We start from the raw sequence: 15,860 nt of genomic DNA on the forward strand, positions 1-15,860 counted from the left end.
TGCGTGCAACAAGAGTGAAGAATCCATAGAGACGACGTCAACACGACGTATCAAACACTTTACGCAACTTTTACGTGACAGCATCTCTGTCAACGCCAAGAACTCGCCACAAACCATTTCAATGTGTTTGTCCGACGCACCCCAACGTATCTCAAATGAATTCCGTCAAACTCGGAAGTAAACGCGAGACTTATCATCGGTGTGGTCTTGGTCGAGCGTAATAAGAAGAAAATAACAATAAAAATGCGGGATTTCATTTAAAACACCAGGCTATAAATAACTTAACGATAGAAATATTTCCCATGAAAGAGGGGTCGTGACTTTAGCTTCATGTTGCGACACGACCACTTGAAAATGGTAAGTCTGCCACCCAGAACGAACACAAAAACTATGATAATCGTGTTAGTGAGTAGGAATAGCGTTCATGGGATCAATACAGTGGGGAAAGTATCATTTTCATCGTCTGTCTATGGGATATGTCGTGGTTTTCTGAAAATTAGCTGTAGCGACGGTTAAAATAAAAACAAACACAACGATATTCTAAAAATTCATTAAAGCACGCACTTTGTTTCCCAGTCAATTGATATGTTTTGTAGAAACAACAAAGTCGGTTTTACGATGGAATAAAAAGACAATATTATAAGATAAGATATTATAATTTTAGTCCAGTATACACTGTAAAAAATATTGAAGACTTTGACTTTTATCCATTTTATTGGGTATTGCAAGCTTCGTCTATAGGCCATTAAATGATTGCTTATTCGAGCCTTGTGCTGAGAGAAGCAGGGAAAATTTTTAATATCCAGTGGACGATATTCGATATTGGCAGTTAGGAAACCAATGGCATTTCAGTACCACTGGCACTGACATTTTCCCATTTTTTTCGTTTAAAAATGCATCTTTTGGAAAAAAAAGTGTTACCCAAAGACAGACAGTCAGGAAATGAACAGATTTTTCGTGTTCGCGTGGTTGTGCAATATTAAACTCTATTCTTTACACTCGCACATTTTTGGCAGCATTATTATATTCATAATAAAGATAGAAATTTCTGCCCAATCCCCAAAGTGATGACTGATTTTACCATAACATTGTCTCTGAGTAAACGTACACGACTTCATATCAAGCGAAATAACGCACAATCGAAATCAGATAGGGATCGTCCGTGCGGGTGGAAAGAGTGTGGTGTATTGTTGCAAATAAATCACAGCATTTGATCGCTCGTTAGGACAGTTTGTCAATCGCTGACAAGATGCTTCAACAAAACCAGGATACAATTTTAAGAAATTTCCCTTCCCTACGTCAATGTTAATTTGTTTGATCATTTTGTACATGTTTCGTCACAAATGGGCCAACGATAACCATTACCATTGTTAACAAATTTTTCGTTTCAATAACTTCGATCGCATTTTTTGATTCGCACACGAGACAACGACAATGCGGTTTTATCTAAAAATAGCTTGAAGTATTTTATAATGATTTTGAAGTGAAAATACCTTGCGTTTATTGCATTTATAAAGAAAACTGTTGAGGACATATTCGCCGATTAACGACATTTAACGAACAGTTACATTTTGTGATGTCATTGGATCAATTTTTATGATGTATTTTATATAATTCATCTGCAAAATGACCTCTACAGGCACTTCATATGGATAATATGAGCTATTAAAGTTTTTACGTGCCAGTATCTTTGCTATAGCCTACAATACTCAAACTCTTGCCACATGGGCGAACGCCAACTGAATGCAGATGCTGAAAACATTAATAGGCAACGATTCTCTAATTTAATGTTATTGGAAATTATTTCTAAGAATTCTAGAAATCGAAATGTGATTTCTTTCTTATAAAATTGACGTCTTCACAGTGAAAGCATAAATCAAATTTTTACGTTATTGAATATTAATTGCAAAGAATAATGCTAGGATGTCAAATCCAATCGTATATACATAGAAATGCTTGCTCATCTCTGAACGAGTATTCAAGCCAGATTCCTTCGACACACCCTGTCGTTTTGAATGTGATAGTGCCCAGAGATTGTAAAAACAAGACCATGGGTTGTTACACCACCGATCTTAACACCTGTTCCATACAAATTGTAAAACTTTAACTCAGACGAACCTGGGGGGCTTCGACATATGAGTTCGTTAGTTCTCCGCCCCTCGTTGGGAAAACCATGTTCTGTCTGGCATTATATAATTCCACACAGCAAACAAACAATGAAAACTTTATATTGGTTCATATCCGATCGTATATAAAATTAATTTGATACCTTATTTATATATTTCCCACGCTTTTTATAGCATAAATAAAAGTTTCATTTCAATAGGCGATTCGGCTCTTGCGTGCCTAGGTCGCGTGAGAAAGTGAACATGTTACCATTCGGAAAGTGTCGCTTTTGCAAGAGAGGAATGCCGACCCGACCACATTTACTCGTCGACCTAGTATAACTTTACAATCGTTGTGTATTGATGGGGGTCTCGTTTTACTAAAACAAGGATCTCAACCTACAAAACCCCTATCAAATTTACATCAATCGTTAATTTGGGGTCGATTTACTATTGATGTGAAAGAGAACACTTTGATTTTAAAATGAGGAGACTCAAGTAGGCGGGATTGGTAAGATGTCAGATTATTTAATTGTGACACAACATGTCTACAAGTGGTATCAGATTCGCTAAGAAAAGGCAGCCATGTTTGGTATTCAAATCGAGTAGCAAATTGGATCCATGTTTTGTTCAATTTACAACCAAAGCTGGTTATCGTATGTTGTTAAAAACAAGCTATTTCTTTAGCACATTGTGTTCAACTAACGTGTTTGAGGCAACAGTGTTTTTTATTGTTTGAGTTTTGTGACGAGAATTGTGTCTAGCGCAAATTCATTTTATCAAATCAAATTTATATCATTGGAGATAAATATGCTGATTTTTAAGGTAATAAGGTAAAAATAATTCTGAATGTTCTATGCGTTATAAATAAACTAATTCCAATCTTATTTTTTGTTACGGTCATAATTGCCGAGACAATTTTGCAAAAAAATGATATGATCAAATCTTTTTCAGATAAAATTAAAAAATAATTTAGTTTGGTCGAATTTTTCTTCAATCATAATATTTTTTCAGACATTACTTCCGCATTATGATCTGTTTTGTATGGAAGAGGACAATACATTTTTGGTCGCTTTGATTTCAATTTATGCAGCCGAATGTCTCGTACAGTACAAGTCGCTAATGGTTATTAAGAATAACAATTCCTAATTCTATTGTGTAAATCCGCTATCTTATTATATGACGAATAAAGATGACCGCAATTTGTTCCACCAACAATGTTTTCGATGGTGACAGGTTTCCTTTTCGTATCACTCATAGGTTAACTATGGCCTGATAAAATTTCATTATTTATATATATATTATACATATGACACGCTTGATAATGCATGAAACACAAAATACCTTATCGTCGGCGGACGCACTGAGGTAAACAAACAAATAATGGATAAGACGTGCGCCATCGCTTGAGATACTCGAATCCGTTGACCAATATGGAATCACCACAACATAATATTACAAAGTATAAATCATGATTAAATATCGTACTTTTTCATTGTCCCATATTTGATTGATTTGGTTACGGATTGCTTCTTTAGTGGGGACTAACTGACTACCGCGATACAGGTGAATATTAGTGATGCGGTGAGAAAATCGGATCACCGGATTATTTTTGGCAAGAATAATGGATTTTGGCAGAAAGTCAAGGAAACCATAAATGCGTCATTTTAGCAGTTTTTAGCTTGTAGGATAACGGGTAAGGTAACCACTGCACACCAAAGCAGGCTGAAAATAATCCTTAGTGCTTAAAAACGATACCCTCACATTCTTTCGTGTTAGGCATTAGGTTGTTAACAGTTGGGTAAGTCCACTTCGCACGTTTCAAAAAACGAGCTTAATTTTTCAAAACTTGACCAATAGGGTCAATAAACGAGGTTTAGAGACTATCTTACACTAAGCTGACACTTTCATTCTAACAAAAATAAGAGCGCTGGTGTACGATACTAAATATTATAAATCAACAAAACAGGATAGGCCTAAATCATCAAATTTTGAGTCAAATGATAACGATTTCATTCAATTCGAGTTTATCGGTTTTAAGTTCCAGCTACAGTCAATTTGAGTTTGTCACGGCAGTTTAATCAAATTCAAGTCATTATTTAGAGGTCATATAAATCCTACTCAACGAAGGCTACTATAGATGAGCCGCCTTCAAATACCTTCAAGGAAAATATATTTGCGTACAAACACCTTCTTGGAGCTGTACATCTGATCCCCAGATAGATGTCCAGTTACGTAGTAGCTATTAAGTGATTTGTAACTACACAAGACATTAATTAATACAACTGACAAAATTCAAGTATAAGCACATTGGATCTCATTTGTGGAAAAACAAATTATGTTATATAATTGAACATTGAACATTTCGCTCACTTAAAAAACCTTCCCACGGACAATGTATAAAAGCGAATTAAAAAAAAAATAAAAAATAAAAATAATGCGATAATAGACAGAATAAAGCAAGCTTAAAATTCTGAAATCGCATTGAAAGACATAAATCCATCTAAAAGCCAAATATTTGACCTGGTAAGTAGGAAATCAATCATTTTACCTTTGTCAACGACTTTGAACTTGAACTCGTCTGCTGTAGCGTTGCTTCCCGGGTTGAGAATATAGAAAATATTCATTTCATCTATGTCACCTATGAAACAAGTAATAAAACACGGATAATCAAAAAAATGTATTTTAAAACATTCAAAGAATATTAAAAAAATACGAAAATATACTTTAATTTACGTTTTTGTGAAATGGTTTTAAGCGCTTTGAGTTTTTACTTCAAATATGTAATTCACATTGACATTTATTTGTATTATCACGTCGACAATATGTTTTCTGTCATTATGTCTGACATATTATTAAAAATCCCAAAATTGTTTACCTTATTAATAAATACTACTTCATTAAATACGTTATAAATTCAAAATGGCAATTAAATTCATAACTGATATAAATGTTTACTGAAATCATAACTTTACATTAATATTAAATTAAAGTTCGATTAAATACCAATTGAGACTAAACGACGCAGTCCCACTTGTCAACATCTCATTAAAATGCAGTGGCACGCGCCATTATTAAATAACTTCATACGAAATTCATATTTATTTGTTTGTTTAGATATAAATATGCATTCCCTTGGGACATTTTTTTTTCATTTCAACATCAAAAGCGCCGAATTTTATTCTTTGCTAATGCGAATAATTTTGTTCATGGGTAACAATATATCGGGGGTCATTTCTGCAATGTTAGCTCAAGTAAAATTTATAATAATATCAATTTTCAAATAACAAGCACGGTCGATATTAGAGTCAGCGTTTAATGGTCAAATTTTATCTTTATTTCATATATGACCAGTGGTAATGTATTAAATAACTGAGGGTACATTCTTTGACTCCTAATGCGTAAAGTCGTGACCACATTAAAATAGTCCCGTGGGTATGCTTATTTATCCTCGATTTAACATGGGTGGTGGTTTATAGTTGGAGACTATTTTTGACCCAAAGGGTTGAGCTATGTATATTAAACACTGCTGATCAAAAATTCATTAGTACCGAGGTCGCGCCAAGTTGAAAAGTTAAATCATACTCTATAATCTATACTAACAAAGGATTTCAATGTCGTTTTGTAGACTTTGAGAATACAAATCAAGAAAAACGGGATCATTTGCGCGAAAAATTATTTTTATCATTCAACGTCATATGATTTGTTTCTATAGTATTCCTAATTTAAAAAGTATCTTCCAATTCTATCGTTGAATGTGTCGTCTGAGACAACTTCAGTCAATTTCTGTAAAGTTGAATGTTAAAGTAATTAGAAATGGTAACTAATTGGCACATTCGCAGTGACGCAGGAAAAACTAGCCACCGTGAACAAAAATGGGTTTCGTGTTTTTAATTTGAGTGAAAAAAAATAACCTACGACCTAATGTGTTTATGAGGTTTCAAATTCTGACTAAAAAGGGTGGAAAGTTTTTTTTCAGAAATACACAACCAAACAACTTCGACCTACCTTGAGTAAACTCCTCAATTGCGTCCTCGCCGTCGGCAATGTTAACTAAATATCCGTGCTCAGCAGGAGTACTGACTACGTAACGCAATTTCGCGACGTCACTGTCTCTGTCGTCAGCACGCAAAACTTTTTTTGTGATTCGATACCCGTGTTTTCCACTTGCCATCTCCGAAATAGTTTGGGCACCTCTGTTGATCAGTAGTTGGGGTACGCCGTTGTCCACAGCTATGATTTCAATGTCCATACGTTGTGGGGCTTCAGTTGTATCAACGGTATCGGGAAACACGAAAAAATCATTATGGCTTCCGTCGGAAACGGTGAAAGAAAACGAATCACCAACCGTTTCGGAACCGTCGTGAGCGTATGATACACGATTATGGTTGAGATCTGCCATAGTGAACGAACGAGTTGGATTTCCATTCTTCAAAATTTTGCCGTGAACCGGGACCTGAGTGATACTGATTTTCAGTTGGCGGTCTTTCGTATCACGATCTTCAACTGAAATTAATAAAATCAGGCTTTAATGGTGACCGCAGTCTCGCAGAATTTCAATTTATCCCGATAAATTTTGTCGAATGCATCAACTAATTATCTTAGCGAATATGCAAATTACATATTTATCAATACATCAATATTAGGATTTTTATTTGAACAGATTAGGGAAGACCTATAAATCAAAATCAAATCATCAATTCCGTTTTTCGGAAACATTATTCATTTATACAATTTACGAATAATAATTATTGAAAGCTATTTTAGCGATTTACAAACTGTCAGAAATTATTAAATGGAGTCGAACCGTAAACCCTATCAATCAGTAGTAATGATGAAAAACTTCCTTTGTAAAAATTTTCTGACAAACTCGATTAAGCATGGCCCACATAAAATTTTATATCATGATCAAGTATAATCCAAATTACCTTTCATTTCAAATGGTGTGATAAGTTTTGTAGACCCTTCCTTCAATCGAAGAGTAGAAATAGTGACAACCGGTTTTTTGTTGTCCACGTCGGATATTGATATCCGGAAAGTTCGATAAACCGGATTGAAACCATCCGTGACTTCAAATTCAAAGCTGTCCATCTTAATTTCGTCAATTGAAGTATGCACGTACTTGATTTTATTGCCTAATAAGATATGACGAAAGATATAGAATTACTCTAAAATAAAATAAAAATGACGTCATCATATGACGTCCACGGGAAGAATACGCCACAATTCGGGAGGAGAATGTTCTTTTAAAAGATAACTAATAAAATAGAAACTTATTTACAAATTTTTGATTCATTATATAAACAGTCAATAATATTTAATAATATTTTAGTGATTTAAAATATTCAATTCATCATTATTATACTTTTATAATTTTTAAATGGCGTTTTCATGCCTCCAATTTAAACAGGGCTTTGTACAAATAACTACTGATGTTTAACAAAATGTTATTCGTGCGTTGCTTTTAACCCAACGAACTCGAAATACTCCAAAAAATAAAACGAATATAAAGTCACCAAACCTGCCAATTCCAACTGTGTGAATGTAGTGATGGGCACTCCGGGTTGGTCCGTGCTTTCCAGATGCCCTCGAGTAGGTGCATGTGCAATTGTGAATGACAAATCCTCGTCGTTGCTGTTCATGTCGTCCGTACTTAGAATATCTAGGTAAAATTCACATTTTTTATACAAGTGTTATCTTTTCGAATTTTGAGGGTAAATATTTAAAGAATATGCACTTAACATTTTTGAGTTGACCTTAATGTTTTTACAGTGTCGGATTTTGGTTTAGCCACTCAAGTTAAAATATACATAATCATGTGTGTTACATGACTGGTACAATTTTAGGCAGAAATATATTTTGCTCGTTTATCTATAAATCATGTTCGGCAAGTGGTAATTGTGAATCGTAATCACATTACTAACATATTGCTTCTATTAGATTAGAATACATTTAGTTTAATCAAGTAAATGCCATACTATCAAATAATTTGATAACCTGATTTTTAAAAAAGAAATAGGGGAAGTAAAAAACATAATTCTCTATCTAAAATACCCAAAATAAGCATAAAATTATGTAACTTTTTAGTATGATCAGGCTTATCTTTCCACATTTCCCCCAATGATAACGTGCTTTAGTATAAACAGAGATATCCAAAAATTCGTTTAAAACAAGTACTACCATAATTTATGTCGGAAAAAATATTTATTTTCACGGTTTCTTGACATTTCCGTCAATGGGTATTAGTAAGTATTTTGTTCACCTGTCGTCAGGGTAACGTGACCACCTTCTTTCAATGTAACCCCTTTGTTTACAATAGATGGGAACAACATGTCTATTCCTCCGACGTTTATGTAGAAATATCTGTCAATAAGTGGATTCAGACCATCCGTGACGTCAAATTTGACGAGATCTCGAACCCCTTCTTGTCCTGATAGAAAGAAGGAAATTGTTTATCATGTTTATATAAATATTCAAAGCTGATTTTGTCGTGAGCTGAACGTACAAGTAACCGATAAATGTGAAGTCGATTGGCGGATTTTTAAAGAAATTAGCTTAAAATGAATCCAAAATTAACAGTATTCGAAAAGGGTGCCTTTTAGAATTTCAATAATCCAAATTGCTGTATATTTTGAAAACAAAACATTGCTATTTTAGCTGAAAGCATGATTTTTTCTTCAATTGTGCAATTTATAATTAAAAAACAAAGAAAATATTTTTTAATATCACAAGTCAAGCAACATTCAGTGAAGCCACGCTAAACAGTGAATAAAACTTGTTATGTGTTTTTTCTCACTGATTGAAGTGCTAGCGTAATCGGTCAATTTTTGAATATGATAAACCATATTATCTTGCAGTTGGAGGGAAAGATAATAAATCAATGGCAATGTTAAAATACCTGGGGTTCATTTCTGACATCTATAAAACCGAACAAACAATTAAAATTGACTTACGGCGCCGCCTATACACGAAAAGGAATGCTTCGTTGATATTCAACGCCGACAAGGGGATGGGCTATACATGAGTTGCGCATTGAGATTAATGTGAATACACCGGCCATGTATGAGAAAAATAATTTCGAATTCATATAGTTTCTCGCGAAGTTACGCTTCTTTCTTACTCTAATGGCTACCGTTAGTCCCATGGCTAAGTTTTTGACAGGAAAAATATCCTACTGGCTTAAGTTTGTGGTAAATGCGTGCCATACCATCGATTCTATTTCTAGCATCGCATCATATACGAGTAATCCCCGCGACGCCAGACTGTTAGCTTTGCTTCTTAACAAAGAATGACGTCACAACGACAATGTATGGCGAGCCACAAATATTTTTTGACTCGAAATTATAAATAAAAAAAAACGATAAGTAGCGATTCGGCAATTCGACATCGACCGCACGCAACATTGAACAATGAAAAGGGCGTGTATGTCGTTTTTCTTTATGTAGTTTGATCAACTAAGAAGAATAGATAGTTGAGTTATACAAACCAAGTTAACATATGGTCCATATCTAGTAAAGTATGTGATTGTAAAATATTTCAAGCAAAAGGTCATGATATAACACAAAATATACCCTGCTGGGACAATGTAAAAAAGCCGAAATATTGACGCCACAACCGGTTTTATAATGACGCAATTGAACAAAGTTAATGTTGGAGTCAATTTTCACAGTCTGATAAACTTCCGGATTGTTCAATAATAACTACTACACAACAAACGACACAATTTAACCACTTTCAAATTCCGGATTCCAATTTAATCAATTTTCGTACCTGTATGATGATAGGCTATCTTATTATCATCAATGTCCTTCTGTGTGAAATTGTCTCCTACTTTCAAAGTGATCATCCTGCCTTCCGCATTGGTGCGTGACAGGTTTCCATGGTGAGGACCGAACGTAATAATAAACGTCAACGTGCTATCGTCAGAATCCAAATCTGTGGCCTGTATTGATTAAAAAAAGGTATTTCATATCTATTTCGAGGAAAGAAAAATTTCAAAAGACAGTTAGTTATTCATTTTATGGCAAAGCACGGTTTCTTGTATGGATACCAGTTCAGCTCTGGTACGATGTCAGTAACCAAATGCATTTTTGGCATGTAGAGATCTACTATAGGAATATCCTGCAAATTTTAAGCACGCGATAACGCAGAGATAGTAAGCATAATCGATCTGATGACAAATTAAATCTAGCAGAACATTGTACAGTTTAAGAATTGCATTCATTTATCTGAGTGGATTATACTAATGGAGCTGTAATCACATGCAAGCAAATGCATTCAATCTACATCCCTCGAGATATTTCGAAATAAGGAAGTGATTATTTTCAAGTGCCGAAGCGCGTTTCCAGCTAATTTATCTAAATACCCTTATCTATATGGGTAATGCCTTTGAACGACTTGAGATGCATTTGCGTTACCACCCATGTAACAGTCCTTGTGCCAACCAAGTGTAATCTACAAATTCAAAAATTTAGCCTTTTGTCCGAAGATTCAAACCAGACATACTCTCCATAATTATGTATAATTATGTATAAATTAAAATAGTACTTCATCAGAAGCGATTCTCAGTTTAACAGCATGATTTCACAGTATATATAAATAACCAATGTATTGTAAACAAATGTGATAGCGTTCATTGCCTCAGCAACGGTATCTCTGCCCAAAATATAACGACGCATCGCCTGAGAAACGAGCTGATTACTATCAATAGCCAAAGGCATATAAGTGGCAAAACGGAAGCGTGTTTAATAAATAAATAAACGCAGTCTTTACAAGATTTCATATAAATTTGAGGTTTTAGAATTAAAGGTAAAAACTGCCTTAATGAGGTATCCTATTAGTATAAGCATTTATGTATCTCAACGAAAATTATTCAAGTTATACAGCCATCTAAATACTGGATCAACTGAAGTTAAACCTCGCAAAATTGTTAAAATTGATTGCAGAGACACGCTCAGTGAAGTCGTAAGTAAATGACAACCAAGATATGGACAAGTATTGGTCAGTAATAATCCCTGTCCATTACTTTGAGAGCAAGCCGTGTGTGTTTTACTTTGGAAACCCTTTCACTTTATTTCGTGTTACCGAGTATCAAATTCAACATTTCATACCAATTTTGTCTCGTTTTAAGTGAAAAATTACTTAGAACTCAAAACATTGCTTACGAGGATTATCGCGTCACGACACACGAGCATTTCCATTCATAAAATATCTTGCCGTATAGTTTACGCACTGGATTAACGGGATAAAACATACAAATACATTAAGATCAACGACCAAAGTTTGTAAATAGATGATGTGACATCTCATAAAGACGAAGAAATATTTGTGCAAAGTTCAGTGTACTTATTATACACATATAAAATAAGAGGAAAAGCCTCAGTATTTTAGAGTAATCGAACGCTTTATTTCTAACAGTTAAAGTGAAAAAGTGGAAGATAAATTTGGAGTTTAATCGTCGCTAGATCATTTCGTGAGTGTCGTGAAATATCAACACAGTTCCTAAAAATTTTCTCATTTTCTGCCTGCGTTTACAACTTGGTATAAAATGCTTAAATCTTTAAAATTACATCGATAGATAAGTACGACTGGCTTAATCGGTCAGCCGGTGGCGACATTATCATCTATGTGCACTAAAACAAGCTCACGAGTTGTAACATAGAGCTTTATAAATTCGAAACAATTTGGGAACCTTCCTAATCAAATTGATGAACTGATGAAAAGTAATGTTATCAATTGTTATTCATGGTAAAATGTTACAAATACTAGAGAACGTGATTCACTCATTTAAGGGTCAGCTTTTGAGGTCATGAATAGCATTAACGAAGGACATTTTGTAGAATTTTGTCTTTCATCTTATGTGATTTGATCTTCAATGTATGAGACATTTTGACCTTTGCTTCGTAACAATAAACTGTTGCCACATATACCACGGAAATTGTTATCAAGCATGGATCAACCACAAACACGGCTAGCATAATGTATTTATCTTTGATACACGTATGTTTGAATTAATTTATTAATGGCCGTTTACGTAATGCATGTTTTGGACCCTCGGGCATTGGCGGTTGTTGCTAAGTGAATTATATTTCATATTTGCCGGGTCGAGTAGCGAAATTTTAATGTTGTCTGCTCTGCAATGTGTTGGCACTGCGTACATAAACAAATGATGCCGTTTCTAGGCAGAAATAAGAATCTTGATAACGTTGTCATATTAATTTACAAATATAATTAAAACAAATTACTTGAAGCATATGCGTATTTAAATATATGCGAAAAACATTACATGGTGTGTTATAACAGAACGGAGTGTGTCGATTTTTCGATAAAATAAATTTGTATACAGGCGAGACTAAAATATAACTAATGGATTTATAGACTTTTTGACAGGCAGAAATATGATAAAAAAGCAAGCAGTTTCAATTCGACATAAAATTTTTGACGGGTTTGTGTATTTTCAGCAACATTTTGAAAAAAAGCAATTTTGATTCATTATAAAAACATGAGCACTTGGCTTAACTATCGAAAATCATGAGTCGGGTATAAAATACTCAAAGTTTCTGATGTAAAAGTATCCTAAACATAAAAGTACTGTATTACCTTGAGTGGTGGTTAGTAATACCCATCAAGCGGCCCGATAAGAGACTTTGCGAGACTTCTTTCCAACTAAGCAACCGACCCTTCTAGAATATACGTCAATAATCTATCATGTTAACCCTTTTGACTTTAGGCGAATGTATATAATAGCCTATGTAGGCAAGTACTCCATGTATGGCCCAAGTTGCGACGCACGTTTTAATTTTCCCATATACCTACTAACTAGGCCGCTCGTCAACATAAGTGGCACAAGCCGGCTGACGGATTGAAAATAGCGACTTTTATCTTGGGTATGTTATCAATGATGACACGGATTAGTCAGACATAAAACAGTCTTTCGGCATTTCAAAACAATTTATATTGCATGCAAAACTGTTCAAGTATCCCTGGCTTCATCACCGTTCTCCCTTGTTTATTCTTTTGAATTATTTATCATCTATAAAGTATCACGTGATATTCAATTTATGATATTATATAAATACATAATTATTTTCGAAATGAGTTTCTACTAATTTTGCTATAATCCCGGTTTTAATTCTCAATTCATTTATGCATAATCTGAGATACGAAATGAAGTATATATTTATAATAGATATATAGATATATTTAGAATTAATAATGTGAAGACATCTGAATGAATTCTGAAATAATAATTGTGGATTTGAGTGGTTAAATTTTTATTACCAAGGTAATTGCCTCATACCATTATTTGAATATTTTTTCCTTCTCCTTATTTTACGTTAGGTTTAGTCAAGCTATTGCTATACTTCTCTAGTATAAACTGAATAGTGTGGGTAACAGGATGGTACGGTAGAACATTTCGAGAATATGTACCATATTGTCGAAAAAAACTATAAACTATTTCACATTCAATTATTATTATTTTTTTAATTTTATGGAAATCACACCATTCTTTCATCATACCAAAGTATACTATCAACAACTACATACAATGGTAAGTCTAATTCTGAAGAGTCAAATCAGTTGAGTTCAACATTTCGTGAAATGCCACATTTCGTTTGGAATTGACACTTTCAGACAACCATATCACGCTTTCACCCCTGCAGCGGGGATAAAATTACATTTCGGACAAGTATATTTTTGCACGCATGATTTCCGAAGTTGAGATATCACAGTGAAAGAAAAAACTTAAATTACTTGAACCACGAAGAAGAAAGTTGAATTATATGGTGTTTTTATGTACTACACATGCATGGAAGGATGGTAAATTCTAAAGTGAGGCAAAAAATTTGATACTACAATTATTCCACGCTACCGTATTACCATAACGAAAGTATAGCATACTATACTATGGGAACACAATTTGAACTATCTCTAACATTTTACTCCGCTTAGAATAAAGATGAAAGGGCTTTACGGTTCAAATAGTCCGAAACCGCAACAACGAACGCCATCTGTTTTCTAAACTAAGCCAAATGGAGCAAAACTTTTGAGATATACGCCAGCAGGATAACGGATAATATAATAAATCAATGTTTAAGATAGATTTTTGACTTGGTAATGAAATTTTCTATAGACAAAACAGATTTAATATATTTATTTATTCCAGTTGCGTGCTGGATAACATTTTTATTCGCTAATTTGAAGCTCAAGATGGTAAACGAAAAGCCTCAAGTACGGTGAAAAAGGCTCGACTTTCAGTTTCGTAAGAGAGCGTTGATACACAAAATCCTAATCTTTTTATAAATCTCACGTGAGTACATACGGTATTGACTGAAAGCTAGGAATTTTTGTTGATATGAGCTTGGTTTATAAGAGGATATATTCCGTTTTAAATGCTTTTGGGTGACTGATAATATCACTAAGAATACATACGGGATATCGCGGTTACAGTATGAAACATATGCTTTCAATGCTGAGGTATTCTTAACACATCATTACATGCATTACATTGATTCGCTTTTGGATGCATACTCATGTATACTACATTTTAGAATACATACGGTACGTCAAACCATAGTGAAGACGAAGAGGGTCATGCAAAGTTTAATATGGCCGAGTGGAGGTAAAATATCGTATTGTTTGACTTGACAATGATTGAAATTCATTAAATCAATCTTAGACTAGGACAAGATCTTAGACAATACCTTCAAAACGTTGTTGCTGATAATTTTGGATTCATAAATATCGACATCAATTCCGTTGTTTATTGTCATTCTTGGCGTTTCGTCGTCGACCGGTCTGATAGTGATAGGAATGATCTGTTTTACTTCGTGTTCGCCGTCATTCAGTGCAATCTCGAATTTATCGTCAGTCGTTTCTGTTCCGTCATGTTGATACACAATATTTGAACTGGCTACGTCATTCAGAGTAAATTCTGACTCTGGTACGAGGTCGTCGTCTCTCTGTATTGGCGAAAAATACAATAGATTTTATCGGTGGTATGCAATAGAAGGAAAATGTGTTTATGTGGGTGGGGTTCTGCTTAATCATTTTCCAAAATAAATATAGTACAGTTATGTAACTCCACTGCTGATAGAGTTTAATCTTTCAAATATGAATGCGCTGGAGTATTATTACTAAATGTGTTTTTACCTTTCTCAAAAATTGTCCATTTTTGGGTGGTTCGATAACAGTAAAAGTTAATTCGTCTTCCGGAATATCATAGTCTTCCGCACTTAATCGAGGTAAATCCACGATGAGTTGTCCACCTTCGTCCAATACAAATTCAGTGTAGTAAAGAAGAGGTTCTTCATCGTTTACTAAAAATAATCATTTCATAAATTATCGAAACCAGAATCATATATAGAAAAAGAAGAAGAGAGGCCCCACTACGCGTCCTTGAGGCATATGCTTCTCACTCTAGCTGACAATAAACTATTGCTCATAAAAAATAATACCCCTCTTGTGTATTCACAATAATCACCTTACAGTATATGCTCATATTGGGATTTAGTTATTGACGATATAACACGCATAACAATGTATGGGAATAGCATTCTCACGCTACATGGCGTGATAGAATACAGAATGCTCAAATGCCCGTGATCTTAAGACTATTCGCGCACAAAAGCAAATTGTCACTCGTAGAAGTATTTTAATCCTTGGCGACCGCATTGTAACTGAAACCATATATTATAAGTTCTATCGTATTGTCCGAATGCTGCACGATCATATTTAGTGTAAATTGCGTTTGTC

General features: G+C 34.2%; 1 protein-coding gene across 1 annotated transcript in view; it reads right to left on the reverse strand.

Annotated features, from left to right (window-relative positions):
* The window catches only part of LOC120341157 (FRAS1-related extracellular matrix protein 2-like), a 52,730-nt gene that overhangs the window by 25,558 nt on the left and 11,312 nt on the right, over positions 1-15,860 (reverse strand). Inside the window, exons 12-19 of the mRNA XM_039409602.2 lie at positions 15,258-15,424; positions 14,810-15,067; positions 9,876-10,047; positions 8,368-8,535; positions 7,627-7,767; positions 7,034-7,240; positions 6,114-6,611; positions 4,657-4,746 (exon numbers count right to left, since the gene is read on the reverse strand). Of these exons, the coding sequence (XP_039265536.2) occupies positions 4,657-4,746; positions 6,114-6,611; positions 7,034-7,240; positions 7,627-7,767; positions 8,368-8,535; positions 9,876-10,047; positions 14,810-15,067; positions 15,258-15,424 (1,701 nt within the window). The remainder of the gene's footprint in view (positions 1-4,656; positions 4,747-6,113; positions 6,612-7,033; positions 7,241-7,626; positions 7,768-8,367; positions 8,536-9,875; positions 10,048-14,809; positions 15,068-15,257; positions 15,425-15,860) is intronic.

Source organism: Styela clava, chromosome 14 (assembly GCF_964204865.1).
Source record: "Styela clava chromosome 14, kaStyClav1.hap1.2, whole genome shotgun sequence".
In the NCBI taxonomy this organism is placed as follows: Eukaryota; Metazoa; Chordata; class Ascidiacea; order Stolidobranchia; family Styelidae; genus Styela; species Styela clava.